Source organism: Atractosteus spatula, chromosome 15 (assembly GCF_055471065.1).
Source record: "Atractosteus spatula isolate fAtrSpa1 chromosome 15, fAtrSpa1.hap1, whole genome shotgun sequence".
NCBI classification, from domain to species: Eukaryota; Metazoa; Chordata; class Actinopteri; order Semionotiformes; family Lepisosteidae; genus Atractosteus; species Atractosteus spatula.
In genome coordinates, this window is record NC_142720.1 from 18434919 (window position 1) to 18450223 (window position 15305).

General features: G+C 39.1%; 2 protein-coding genes across 3 annotated transcripts in view; one reads left to right on the forward strand and one right to left on the reverse strand.

Moving 5' to 3' along the window:
- On the forward strand, positions 1 to 8798 carry LOC148820168 (peripherin-2-like). Its single transcript, XM_088934006.1, has 3 exons — positions 1 to 887; positions 4983 to 5229; positions 7141 to 8798. The coding sequence occupies exons 1-3, from the start codon at positions 307 to 309 to the stop codon at positions 7360 to 7362; spliced, it is 1050 nt and encodes a 349-aa protein (XP_088790132.1). The 5' UTR covers positions 1 to 306; the 3' UTR covers positions 7363 to 8798.
- Positions 8799 to 11520: 2722 nt separating this feature from the next.
- Positions 11521 to 15305, reverse strand: part of ubr2 (ubiquitin protein ligase E3 component n-recognin 2) — a 32642-nt gene continuing 28857 nt past the window's right edge. For both annotated transcript variants that reach the window (XM_088934057.1, XM_088934058.1), the window contains exon 47: positions 11521 to 15199. In XM_088934057.1, the coding sequence (XP_088790183.1) occupies positions 15058 to 15199 (142 nt within the window). In that variant the 3' untranslated portion in view covers positions 11521 to 15057. The remainder of the gene's footprint in view (positions 15200 to 15305) is intronic.

Here is a 15305-nt window from a genome sequence, read left to right on the forward strand (position 1 = left end):
CATCATAACCTGTGGGGGAGGGGGGCAAAAATTATCAGCTGTCTGCGCTCCAGGCGTTGCTATTATTTGGGTGGTCAGAATGGCTGTGGGGAAGAGGATTCTAACCAAAGTATTGCCCTTGGCAGCTCCTTCCTGGAATGGATTACAAATTTCTTCATAAAGTTGAACACTGTTACTGTTGCTTCGGTTCTTTTGCTTTTCAGCAATAAGATCTACGGACCCAAGAGCCTAGTGTTTACTTCAGAAGAAAAGAAAAAAAAACTACAAGCAGCTTCTGCTGAAACAAAAAAAAACAAATCCGTCAGAATGGCTATCATGAAAGTGAAGTTTGATCAGAAGAAGCGGGTGAAATTGGCACAGGGACTATGGCTGATGAACTGGTTCTCAGTGATGGCCGGAGTCCTGGTCTTCAGCATGGGACTGTTTTTCAAAGTTGAGCTCCGCAAGAGGAGTGAAATGATGGATGACTCAGAGAGCCACTTTGTCCCCAACTCCCTTATTGTGGTGGGGATCCTTGTTTCTGCTACGAACGTCTTAGGGGGCAAGATCTGTTATGACTCTCTGGACCCGACCAAGTTCAGCAAATGGAAAGCTTTCCTAAAGCTCTACCTGGCTGTTTGCTTCTTCTTCAACATGGTTCTGTTTTTAACGGCCATAATGTGTTTCACTATGCGGCTGGCTCTGGAGAACACCCTGGCCCAGGGGCTGAAGAATGGGATGAAATACTACAAGGACACAGACACGCCTGGTCGCTGCTACATGAAGAAGAGCCTGGATATGTTGCAGATCGAATTCCGCTGCTGTGGGAATAACAACTACAAGGACTGGTTCGAGATCCAGTGGATCAGCAACCGCTACCTGGACTTCAGCTCCAAGGAGGTCAAGGAGTGAGTGTAGTCTGTTTTTTTTCACCTGTCCATTCACCTCGCTGTTCGGGGTTATTTCCAAATGCCATAAAATATTCCTGTGGGGGCTGTGAAGAATACATTTTGTGCATGAGAGAAAGATGATCAGCCAGCAGAAAAAAGTCATGTGTAGTGACACGATATTAGAAAAGGAGAACAAAAGTTTTCTTGATAAAAAAGTGATTCAGTGTTACAATTCAGGAAGCAGTTCTCATGATAGAGCAGATCTGAGATGTAGCAAGGCATAATCTAGCAGATCAGATAAAGAAGCAGCTGCACACAATATCCTTTCCTCATTTTTACTTTATTACTGCACCACAAAAAGGAGACCAATGATGTTTTGAAACCATTATGACTCATTTCCCGACAGCACACCATTAATATTTTAATTTGCAATTTATTAGTAGAAGCTATGGCAGGTGTCTCACTAAGACCTGATAGAGAGATCTTTATTTGTCTCAGAATGCTGAAGGCAGCATTCTGCAGTGGGTTTCTGGACATCCCGCACCATCAACAGATAGTTGCATGTATGGCAAGTTAAACGTAATTAGATATTGACTGATTTAATGTTGATTTTGTTAACTACACAGATGATTATATAAAGGATTGGTGTATCATAGTATTATTAACTAGCAGTAAAATTTCCAATAAGTCAAAAGGAAAGCTGCATCCAGATTAGCAATTGGATATGTGGGAGCTACAGTGCCAGGAGGACATTCCTGGGGTTTACAGACCTGGGTAGCTCGGCATGGCCTTGGCTATGTGTCTGCTCATGATCGCTGGAGAAATTCTTTACATACATTGAGAGGGCCGTCTCACAGGGCTGGAGGAACAGAAGTGTGGGAAACACAGGTGTCTTTTTGGATTAAAAATTGTGCATGTCTGCATTTTACTATAAAACATGACTAGGATAAGGACTGGTACAATCTTTCTGAAAGTAAGGTTCTTTAGTTAACTGAAGTGAACATGAATAATACTGAAGACTAGGAAATATAAAACCCTTTTTGGTAAAACAACATGGCAATTAAATTTTTTAAATGCGTTATTTCATGAGCTTTGGAAAACTAAATAGCAAATATGGAATTTACAAATTATAATACTTAGTTTATACTTTACATTATCACATGATGTTACTTGTGGAAAGCAGTATGTAGCTTCAGCTAAACAGTTCAATGAGCATTTATTATAGTTGATATCAATAGTAATTTGACAATCCTTGCTTCATTTAGTACTCTAAAGAAAAATAATCTGCAATATGTCAACATTTTAATAAGAAAATGACTACTGTATATGCAACAGAAGCTTTATAGAAAAATTCTGATCAAAGCTTTACGACCTATATTTTTCTGTGTACTACACTACACTGTATGACTAAGAAAACCTTATGTTTTCTTACATACAAAAAGGTCCTTGGATATATTGGTTAATTGCTTACACAACATGGAGCTGAGTGGCCTTGGCGAGTATGTGTATTGATGGGTTATAATTGTGATGTATCCTACAGAGTGCTAAAAGTACATTCTAAAAGTATGATATTGTTATATTGTTATCATAGTATTATAATACCATCATTGTATTATGCAAGGTATAAAGTAAAAAGGCACAAGGAAATCAAGGTGATGCTTTTTTGACATGAAAATACATAGAAAAGCCTATGCTAGCACTGTGAAAGCAAAGTGTGTGCTAAGCAAACAGTTAAAAGATTATACAAATGTACAGATGTACCATATAAACTTTGGTGTGGGCTATGCATGCCAGGAGCAGGGGTGTGTTAGTATTTGAGCAGCATAAGCTCAGTCAGGGGCCAGGCCTTGATCAGAGGATACAACACTGAATCTCTCCTTAATGTTTTTCTCTATGACCACAGGCAGCTGCCTAGAACAGAAATAAATCCCAGCTGAAGACGACTAGTGGTACATTTGTAGGTGTAATTGAAGACATTTTCATTCACACTTCATTCACACGTCTGTTTAAATAGTAACAGCACATTGATAGGTACAATGTAACAATAATAATAATATACTGTGCATCACTTGTTCTTTCAATCTTGCACTTAAAAATATAAAAATATAAATAAAATTAAATCCGAATGTAAAGGCACACCACCTAATGCAGAAATATCTTTTCTTTTATCCTCATAAGGGTATTGTCACAAATAAAATGAACACAGTAGCGTGACCAGAAGTCAAGCACTTCTTTAAGCTGGAAAGTAAATCAAGTTCAATTTTAATAGGACCTATTGTTAGTCAATGTCCTACTCCAGACATGATTTCATATTGAAATTTAACCAGTGAGGGGTATCTTCTTTTGGCAATTTTGAAGTGTTTACCATTGCAAACATGATTTGAGATTGAAAATTAACCAGTGAGGTGTCTCTTCTTTGACAGTTTTCTGAATTGCTTATGATTGTAAACAAAGGAAGATCACCAGGGTGCAGAGTATGACAGATTTAAGCTTTGTCAACAAAGAAAACAGGGGAACCAGCTTATGTTGGGTTCTAGAGAGGAACTGATAACAGGGTTTCACAAGTCTGATCTGCAGGGTATCAGGTAATGAAAAACAGACATGTCATAATGTCCTACTGGTTTACCTTGAACCCAGATGATGATGCTATTTTCATAAGCCAGCTTTAATGCCACACTGATTCTCACACATCATCAGGGCAAACCCTGTCATTAACCCGACCTTCTCTCACACTTTTAGTACCAGCAAAGTGGTTTGTCAGCCTGCAGAAAACTGATCTAATAGGAAGGTAATCAGTGTTAAACATAGCACAGCTCATTACAGTGTGAGAGTTCTGTGAGCGAAGCCTGTACAGTGTATTCAGACTGGTTAATGGCTCTTCTTTTCTTAGTCACAAAATATGCCTAAATCAGTGCCACCAATAAACATGTTTTACTCTGCCAACGTATAAGTGTTTATATGTATAGATATACATTATATGACTTATATAATGTTCAGCAAAATGCACAATCTGTAGTAATTTGGATTTCCGAACAGGAATTACTCTGAGATACAGGTTCTAAAATGCTTTAACTGTTGACATTTTTTGGTAATAATTTTTCAGAGCCAGGACATATACTATCCGTTCTGCAAATATATTTTTCTTCATAAAGATGTCATTAAGCCTACAGCTGTATCAAATGCAAAAGCATAAGTAGGAGAGAGAAATGTGTAAGGCATAAACCACCAGCTGACCTAGTTTTCAAGGTATTTAAAGATTATCACTAATTACAGTATATAATGCATATGTGGTGTGCCAGGATACAGACCACTTCTGGAAAAAAGTTCTCTCACCAGCAGCCCAGTGGCTGAGCAGCATGAAAGGGACTGAATTATATAATCGATTATCTACACCATAGATTCTTAAGAAAGTACAGTACACTATTAGAACAATAAAGCTGAACAGTTTTACAGATCATTGAATGGATGAAGTATGTGGTGAAGCTGTGTCTTCTTGCCCAGTTTAGCACCACTGCACAGCTTGCTCACTAAATATCTTCTTTCAGGCCTTGTAAAATATGTTATGAACAAGTTATGTCACACTTATACCAGCATCGCAAATACCGATACTGTGTTATGTTTGACACATGCTCATGTAAGTCTGCCTTGGCATTGTAGGCTGCAAAGAAATAGATGCAGGTATCCATGCTGAAAGGTAAGGAAAAGCAACACTACATTTCCTCTGTGGAGCCTTCTTCCACAACCGAAACATAGTCTTTCTTTTCTTCACCTGTCAGCAGGGAATGAACCTGCACCTGTTCCTTTGCTGACACTACATGAATTGCTTGGCTTTATAGTGACCTTGTGTGCATTTTATTTGACAAGCCCACTGATCACAGTGCTCATTTCAGGGTAGGATGCAGGAAGCAGTACTTATTTTTAATTTTCATATATATATATAAAACATCATAAAACCTAAAAATATATAGAAAAGATAATCTTTTGCAAGAAAGCTCAAGCTTTTTAAGCTCACGCTGCTGTAAAAACCGTGGTGTCTGCACTGGACAGCGTGCGCGCGGTGGACTGTGGGCTGTGACAGACCGGTTGCTCTCGTCTCCCTGTTTGCACGAGCAGCCGGATCCAGAGCAATGTGGATGGCAAGTACCTGATGGATGGGGTGCCCTTCAGCTGCTGCAACCCCAGCTCCCCGCGGCCCTGCATCCAGCAGCAGCTGACCAACAACTCTGCGCACTACAGCTACGACCACCACACCGAGGAGCTCAACATCTGGACCCGCGGCTGCCGGGATGCCCTGCTCAGCTATTATGGTGGCTTGATGAACTCCATTGGCAGCATGGTTCTGCTGGTCTGGCTTCTGGAGGTGAGAGAGGAAAAAAATCAGCAACATGTCCAGTGATTCTGCACCCTTGGTCCTAGAGAGCTTTAGCCCTGCAGATTTTATGTCTCAAAATGTTCATTGGCTAAGACCAAATAAGTCAGTAATTGGTTCAATTAAAGGCTTTGGTAATTAATTAAGGGCTAAGGAGGAAAGGACACTAAAAGACCTTGCTGCCTGTTGTTTTTATCTGCATGACAACTGTTTGCATTCTTGCCCAAGTTTCCAGTGACGTTCAGAATAAGTCTATAAACCACTAGGAAAATCACACCCATTGGCAGTGTTGGGTTGTTAAATGGTATGCCTTTTAGGTTTGGTTCATGCAGTCATTTCTTCCCCAAAATTAATAGGACCACATATTTTCAGCTCTTTGTACTCTTGCCTGTGGAAATAAATTCAACACATACATCACGAAATTCCAAACAGCATTGGAGTGAATTGAACTGAGTTCCCTTGATTGCACTTGATTGTGATTGATCTGCGAGTGGGTACCAGAGCCATGCACTTATTTTAAGTAGCAGCATATCATAATAGCGGTGGCTTAATCGATAATTTTATTCAAAGTGTTAAGGCATCAAGTACCGCACCATCTGCAGGTCTATGATCTATCTTTGGGTTTTGTAGCTCATTCAGGGGATAGAGCTCAAAGGTTATGTTTCATACTCAGGGCTATACAGATTGAGTCAATGTCGATTTAGGCTTGTACCTCCAGGTAATGTCCCTGTACTTAAACCAGTGGGCAACTTAGTCTCTGATCATGAATGCCTTATCATAAAGAATGCTATATAGAATGTATTGAAGTGCATCACATTTAACAGCATCAGATTCTTAGATTTCTTCCTTTCAAATGTTTCAACTCAAGATCAGTATGACATGTTAAGAAGGTTACTGGGCCTCATATTGGAGTACACAGCCTTCCCCACATATTGGAATTGAAAGTATTAAATGCTGTGAATCTTTTCTAAAGTGTCATGGGGATGACAGAGCCCAGTGCCTGCCCTGCTGTGAGGTCCTGCTTAGAAGGTGACTCTGCTCACAATGTGACCACTGTTTATTGTAGCACCACTGACACTCCTGGGCATTAGAGATCATGATGATCCTGCCTGCCTTCATCAGTCCCTGTGGTTAAACTGCCTGACGTGGTCATGCTGATGAAGATGAAGTGACCAGGAGAAATAAAAGCTGTTTTGCATGACCACTTACCCTCTTAATGTTCAATGAACACGTGGAACTTGGCTTTGACATTTTTGGATTGGAATAATAGGAATAAGGGCCTGATTGTGACAGATAATGATGAGAGTGTATGACCCTGCCATCCTCTTTTCTTTCCTATGTGTATGCCAGAGGATATTCAGGAGCTGTGGTTAATTCCAAGTCCAGTAAATGGCACCGAATGAACACTGCAGTTACATAAATAATAGAAAGACCTAATTTTTCCCTAAGCAAATTGAACACATCAGAAACAGAACAACACAACATTTCCCACAAATCTAGGGCACCCGCCAACAAGTTTCCCCAGTAAAAAGCCCAAGACAGCCATGGTGTAATAAAGGTATGACTGTGTATCAGCACCATTCGAGTCCTCTACAGACCTCTACCTAGCACCCCAGTACCATGGATTACAGCAGCAGAATAATATTAATAAATATTATTAAGACAGGCCAAGATGTTTTTTTTCAGTTATCAGCTTGGTATTTCAATGGAAAACAGTTCAATTATACAGCAGAAATATGTCAGTTTTTCCTTAACTGACCTCTTAATCTGGAACATTTTGGAACACCCCATGAAATCTTGGTTGATGTTTGCATATTACAGATCATGCTATCATGACCCTTACCATGAACAGCAGTATTTTGCTAATACCCTAGGCAATAAGTCTTCTTCTTGCATTCTCAGATGGTGGTAACGGTAGGGCTGCGGTATCTGCACACCTCCCTGGAGTCCCTGTCAAACCCAGAAGACCCCGAGAGCGAGAGTGAAGGTTGGCTGCTGGAGAAGAGTGTGAAGGAGACCCTCTCCTCCTTCATGGAGAGCATCAAGGCCCTAGGGAAGACCAACCAGGTAGACGCAGAGGGCGGGGCAGGAGAAGGGGCGCAGGCCGTTGCCACGGTGAGCTGAGAGAGCCCTGCCCACCGCAACTGAGACCACTCCCAGCTGGGAGACAGAAAAACAAAGCACGCTCGCTAACACCTACATGACAAAACTGCACAGTCAAAGTGAACAAAATCCTTCGTCTGGAATGTGAAATAAGAAAAAAAAAACATTTACATGTTTAAAAAAAAGCATGACGTTTTTTCAGGTAGTTAATGGGTGTGGTAAATTTCGGTCTTCCAATGTCACCCATCTGAATTGCGTATGAAAAATCCCCTCACATCAACCCCAGCTGAGCTCCGAGTTCATGCCTCATGTCTTGCTTTGCAATAAGGAATCTTGCAACCAGAGAGCAGGAAGACATTCCATTATTTACACCCTTATAATATTTTACCCTCATTTTTAAAAAAATATATATATATATATTTTACTCTTTAGTTTGACATTTCAAGTACTACTGAAAAAAAGGATCTTTAACCCGATTCGCATCACCCTTCTTTGGAGCTCGGTACTTGCCCTCTCCACTGGTGCCCGATAACCTTTAAAGCCACAGCACAAATCAGTCTTGGTATGTTTTTCAATGGTTCACCTTAGGTCTGGGTGCAAGCACAGGCACAAAAATCTGACCGATATCAAAGCACCTTGCACAGAAGAGAAAACAGAAATCAAGTCAGCTTCCCTTAGAAGAAAAAAACTGATAAAGTGTGGTGTGTAACGTTTGGGGCACATCAGGCTTTTTCTAATATTAGAATCATTCTGACAGTGAGAGTTGCCTTTCAGGGACTTTCTAAGGCCACGCTGATCAGGTTGCTTTAAACTGTGAATTCAGCTATACAGTGGTAAAGGGACATCAAGCTAAAAGCTCATCAAGAGAAGGATGAACAGGGACTGAGAGAAATAGGTGCCATGGTGGCACCTTGAATCAGGCAGCTGTCAAACCTCTGTCCTTGCCAACTCAAAAAGTCCCCAGGTGATACATTGGGTGATCTTCACTGCTGAGGCTAGCAGGACATGCCAAACAACAACAACCTTGACACAACTGCGGCTGTCGGGTCAGAGATCGTTTTTTTCCAATGACCAATGCCAGGATTTTGGCGTCTTTACAAGGGGCGATGTCAAAGAGATTTAGAATTGGGTGCAATTAATGTTGGAATTTGATAGTTCGGACAAGAGGAAGCTACAGCCGGTACTAGAACCAATTTCATGGAGTCTGTTTTAACACTGCTTCTTTATAAATGTGCATAGACATTAAGGATCATGTTTCCAACTAAACACAATGTGTTGTTGCTATATTTTAAACATATATATTTAACTTATCTTTGTATTTTCTTCCATTGTACTTTGAAAAGTTAACTCCTGTAAATTGTAAATTTCCGTAAACACTCTTCTGTCTTGTCCATTCCTACAGAGTAAGTTAGCTGGTTCTTCTCTGTTTGATAATGTGCATAAAGGTTTACCCAAGACTGTCTCTGTCCTGTCTCAGCTGACTAAGCAAATTTGCTGTTAGGTTTCTGCTGCTTACAAGTAGGCACAATATTAAAGACATCTTGCATAAAACCAGATATTTTTTTCTGAAATGAAAATGCACAATCTTTTTAAAAAGGACACATGGAGTTCACGTACACAGCGCTTGACAAGACTGGACAACAGTGGTTAACCTGCTGCTTTAGGTCTTTGTGCACTGGTTGTACTGTACGTATTCGTCTTACTCTGAGCGCCTGCTTTGCAGAATAGCCAGAAAAGAGAGTGTTGCTGTGATACTTGCAAACATAAAATGGCTTTGGGCATCTGAATCTCTACCAGCATTTATCATGAACGAAAACGCAGAAGAGGCTGAAGAGGCTGTCCTTTCATCTTGATTCTGCTGCACGGTGCTGAAGTGAAGGTGGTATTGGAAGCTAACATGATTTTCCAGGTCTGCAGGTTCGCCCTCAGTCTAACTGAGCACATACCCTGCAAGCTGAGTCTCAATACCAACATTCAGGTAGATCAATCTTAACAAAAAAAACTTTTGAGCAAAAAATATAGTACTTAAGACTTTATGCACTATAGTGCTTTTTTTAACAAATGTCTTTCTTATTGTTAACATTAGAGATGTAAAAAAAACGCAACACTGGATTAGGAGTTGCAAAGTCCACATATAAATAAAGCATGAATATATTAACTAGTGTAAATTACACCCCACCCCTAACCCTCTAGTGTAGCCCTTGGATTTGTTTTGTAGAAGGTAGCTTGTTCCATCAGTAATACATTATAAATGTGTTAACAGCTAATTTATCCGTTTATAAACTGTAATTTTGCAACTCGTTAAACCAAATTGTGACCAAAATTTTTAATACATGCTTTTCTTTGTATCTATAGAATAAATTACATCATAATAAAAATTGACATTAAAATCTATCATTAGTTTCATATGCAGCCAAAGGCTATCTAGTGACTTGTCTACTGCCAGTGTCGTCATTTGTTAGCTCCAAGACCTTTTGCCAGAAAGCTGCAAATTTGAGCTTTAAATTCACCTATTATTTTAATAATTGAACACAGATTTGACCAGATTAAGTTAAATCAACCTGTGCATTCTGAGGCTATACAATTCAGCAGCCAATGCTTGCTTTCGCCTTTGCCAAGTCTGAGGTATCTTACATTTCTAAGCAACTGGAGTTTTATTCTGGACACGGCAAAACATTCAGTGCAACAAAGTTTTGGACCTCTGACATTCTGCTTAGGGCCTTCCTTAAAAGTTCCTGGTTTGAAACTCTCTGGTCCCTCAGCAGGGACTGGACTTAAAATGGGATCAGAAAGAGTTAGCTGAGAAGGAATGCCAGAGGAGTACAGTTCCAAACGGCTGGACACCACAGGGTCCAACTACAGAGAGAAAAGACCACAGATTTACTGGATCTTCACTTTTACACCATTGGTTTCATCAGAGTGCTCTACTATTAACAATAGAAAAGTGCTAAAATTAATGTCTGTTTCAAAGCATTGATTTTTTAAATTTCAAAGTGGTGTGTAGAAAAGTCCAGGTGACCCTTAGGGAATCCAGATCTAAGAGACCTGCTTTATCAGGTTAAATAGAACCAAAGTCTACCATCAGAACAACATATATTGTCAAGCTGTTGCCACCATGCAAGTTTAATACTTCTATATTGCGGTCTCGTTTCTTAACCAGAGCAATTTATTTTGCCCTACATAAAAAAGAGGAGGAGAGGTATTTTTTAGTATTTCCAAAAAAAGGAAATAAGATTCCATTTTCTCTTTCTGTTCTCACTGACCCAAAGAACATAAACAGCAGTTAAAGAGATAAGACCTCCTAAGTAGCTTAGATGCTCTTTATGGGTTTAACCTTCACAGGTTCCTAGGAACAGCCTCAGTGACAATAATTGTCTTTCTGACGCAGTGCAAAAGGATTGAAAGGGGAAAGAAGTACATCCTGCACAGCACGTCCTGCAGTGCCCTTCCCACTGCCACACTCACTGGGTATCCATTATCACTGTGGTAGGTCCCAATATCAGTGCCAGGCACAATGCCAACACAACAGGGGCTACAGATAAATCACACCGTTGTTTTAACGCAGCAGTGGAAACCTTAGTACATGCAACTGCACGCCTGTATCCCACAGCATCAGAGTAAATAAAGCTTTAGACCATTATTATTTTAGCTACAATTGCAGTGAAGTTTTTCACTTACAAACCCTTTGTTTCACTGCAATTTGTTTTGATGAAATTAGTTTTGCCATTATGTTAACTATTTAGACTTCAAGTATATTGGTGTCCACGTTTTTAGGCTACCAACAATAGGCTTGCAAAGAATCACAAGAAGCGTCTTCCCTTCGTGACAACTGGACCAAATGTGATTTAAGATACTATCACTTGATCCTTTTCTATGTCTCAATTCTCTTTTTTAGCTACAGCAGTGCTGCTACCTGGGGAATAGCTGGTGGCTACGTAAGAAAGTTAAATTAGGTTAGTCTGTCAGGAGAGGCTCAGTTATTCAATCACCTCTAACATAATCAGCTTCTGAAGGTGACACACAAAGGTGTTGAATGACCTATATATTAGCTGAAAATTGTGCTGATAGATTTAGAACAGAACTGGGATAACGGTAGACAAATGCAATCCTCAACAGGACATACACAAGGATAATTGCAAAGTTTGACAATTTGAACGTGAAAAGATTTGTTAACCAAGCCATTTTTGTTTTGTTTTTATTTTTTTTACAATATAGTACAGTGTACTCATTTATACAAGAATTCACATATTAACAAGTCAGTTTATTACATGTAATAATTTATCCTCAATACTGGAAGCATGTCACAGAACATCTGGGGAAAGGGGCGAGTTACAATACAAGGGGAACATGCCAAATGAATAATAAGACTGCAGAATATAAAGTTGTATTTTAGAAAAAGATGGGGGAAAAATTAAAACCAGGCTAAGTATTCATGTCTGTAAAGAGAACATATTCTTCATAGTTTTGTCTCATTCCTGCAAGTCAGCAAAAACTAAATGGATCTGCTGAATAACAGTGACAGGATCAGAAGTGTGGTCATGAAAAAAGGCAGGAAAAAAATATACAGGCAGCATGTTCCTGGGTCTGATGTTTAAGGAGGGCTGAAGTTCCAACCTGAAGTGTAAGCTTAAAGTATAAATAGCTTTAACAAACCAAACTTGCAGGAAGAACAAAAAAATCTATACACAAGGAGGATACGTTTAACTACAATTATGGGTGGCTGCTCACACACCGAGACATTGAGGCACATGAAGAAGAGCCACCTCTGAAACACTGCCTAGAAAAGTAACAACATATTACAGAAAACCTTCATTATACAATGTTAACCCATTTACATCCCAGTTAATGAAGAAGAGCTGTACTTTAAGCTAGTAGTGGGAGGATTCTGACTGTACGTTAATATAGCTAGGTGTTGCTGGTAGAATTTCAAGCTGCAGATTGATTTACAACCCAAACACTCAGATGTGTCCCATAACTTAAACTGCTGGCAAAATATATTTATACATTGCTCTAGCAGAATAGAATAGGCAACCTCATGTGTATGGGCTGTTGGTACAAGAGTGATACAGAACAGCGGACCAGGGGGACAAACTTAATAAAGCCATGACCCTAGAACACATTTTGAGCAATGGGAATTTTAGAGATTGATCATAGGTACTCATCTTATTCTGCCATCACACTGCACAACACTTTAGTTTAATTAATAAATGGATTATAAAGATGATTCAGAAATAAAGAGGGCAAAATAAAAGTAGGAAAACTGAAAAGGGGAGAAAATTGTAACATGGAGGTCTGCTATACCAATATTTTGAAAACTGTTCCAGAATACACTCTTAAAATACATGAATTTCTCATAAAATAAACACCGACAAAACAAACTTGCAAACTAGGATGAAATCTGTTGAAGATGTGAGACATGCTTTTCAGATGTAGGAGTAAAATTTGCTCTTTAAATAATTTCCCTATCCAATCACAAAATAAACATTACAAAAGTTGTTTACAATTTATGTGGGAGATCACCCATCACTATGCACAATAAAATGAATTTACTTAAATACCTAAAGTTACAAACAATATCATCTCCTGAAATGTAAACATTCAAGAAAGCCACACACACAAACAAGCATTTTCCATGTTCTCAGGGTCATCATGAACTGGACTCTTTTCATTGCACTGGTTACTTGAACTACTCCAGCTCCCAAACTCTCAAGCAGAGACGGGTTTTTCACATACTAGAAGATTCTAGTTAAATACGGAAGACTGTTACCTTTCATACATTTAAAACGTTATACTTCCCCCAGGAAATCTCATTCTGCAAACGATATTTATGGGCAAACGTTTCTACACCTTATAGACCCAGTCTTTCTGTGCTGTTTACCATAGGACTGCTATAATTGAAATAAACTAATCAGTGGATCATTAATTTGTTCTTATAAATCTTGACCCTTATTTACTCTCACTTTTTAGTTGCAGTGAAATTAAGAAAGTGAAATTGGGTTCTTTAAGCAAATTTTATAATTATTTTTAGGAAGAAAGGCTTTATATATTTAGAAACACAATATTAAATTAGAATTAGCTATTGGAGATCAAACAGACCTCAAAAATTCAGATGATCTCCATTTCTAAATCATTTCTGTTGTGTAACCTTTAATAAAATGAAACCGCACCTTGATTCATTTCTCAGAGGTAATTCAATTAAATCCTTCTCTGATAGAACCAGTTTACGGTAGTTTTTGAGCTTGGTGCAAAGTTGCAAAAACCCCTTGAAATGTTATTTAGAAACCAGCACAGACAGCATCAACAAGTTCCTTTGGAATTCAGGTCAGGTGTAGGGGTGAGTTAGCAGTACAATTCAACACTTACTGAATTTGTTAAATGCTGAGGCCTGGTGCTAAAAAATGGTAAAACTGCACTTAGCACAGACTGTCTGATTGTTATAGCCAATTCATGATAGTGTGAACTGCTGCATTCCTAATCTTAACAAAAAACACCTTAAACTCCTATTAAATGGTAAACAACCCCCCCATTATAGGCAAGTACATTAAAGTATGCTGTAGCCCTGTAATTTTAGCTACATTCAATGACCAGTACATTTCCAAAATTGGACTTTTCTTCAAGCTTGCTTATTTGTGAAAACGTTTGCAGTCTAACAGCAGGTACTTTATTTTCAAGACATCACAAAATCCCTTTGTATTTTTGTGGGCTTTATTAGCAGCACATTACTGTTATGCTGTACATACCTCCTTAGGGAAGTGTCCATTAAAAATAGATGACATTAAAAAAAATGTATAAAAGGTAAATCACAGGCAGAACAGTTAGGTAGATATAGTGATGCTGAGGCCTGTGTAATATGTCTTACAAAACTATGCAAAAAAGTTGGATATTTAATGCTCTTCATAAGAACAAGAAATACAAGACCTCCAATGAAGTTTGATGTTTCAAAGATTCTGAACACAGAACAAACAGGCATCTCTTAGATACTGCTGATGCAGAAATGCACATTCAGCCTCACAAACCTACAGGGCTCTCTTTAATGAGAAACATACTAAGCAGAATGACCTGTAGGGCCTAGGCTCACTTTCATGAACATTAGAATATTTTTTATACTTTGTTTCTTTATAGAACTAAATGGAAAAACAAAATTACAGATATCTTGTCAGCTTTTCTAGTATTATCTGAATTAGGTTTAGATGCGACAAGAAAATTGTGCTTGCTCAATATCAATATTGTTCAGTTTAAAAATAATTCAACAGAAAAGCAACATACTAAATTAAAAATAATTTAATATTCCATTTGAATAAACATGAATTAATTATTTTTATGGAAATAAAGGTTAATCCATTCGTCTCTGCTGTACTGATGCCAAATAGCATGGCTAAATTCTTTCACTACATTTTTACATAAAAAAAGACTGTTGAAGATGGAAACTGAAGGAGCAGCCCCCTGAATTTAAAACAAAATCCAAAGACAAACAGAAATGCTATTTGCATTCATCAACACACAGACCTAGATGTTGTTGAGGGAAGTGGGTGGACTACAGGAAGCAGAGGCAGAGCCTGGCTGTCAAGAATACCTCTCTTTCAAGTGACCATGGCCTCTGTGCATCAGTATCCCCTTGGCTAAACGGGGCAAAGTCCGTCTATCTGTCTGGCTCTGAGCAAGACTGGGCAGTCCAGTCAACTGCCAAGTGAACGGCTCCACTGGGCAATGGGCAGCCTACAAGTGCTGCCAGTCAATGCCCACGAGGGTCTGGTTGGCCTCTTGAGCGTGGCCTATTTCTTCTGTGATACTGTGCTGCCGCCACAGCTTCTGGATCTTGCGGTAGCGCTCATGGCAGAGATGAAGAGGATTCCCTCGTCTGCGAAGGAAAGCAGGTCAGAAATGAGGAGCTAGCATGATGCAATTGGCCTAATTAGAAACCTTGATGGGAAATGTAGTGACACGTTACGGCTGTAGTTCCTAAT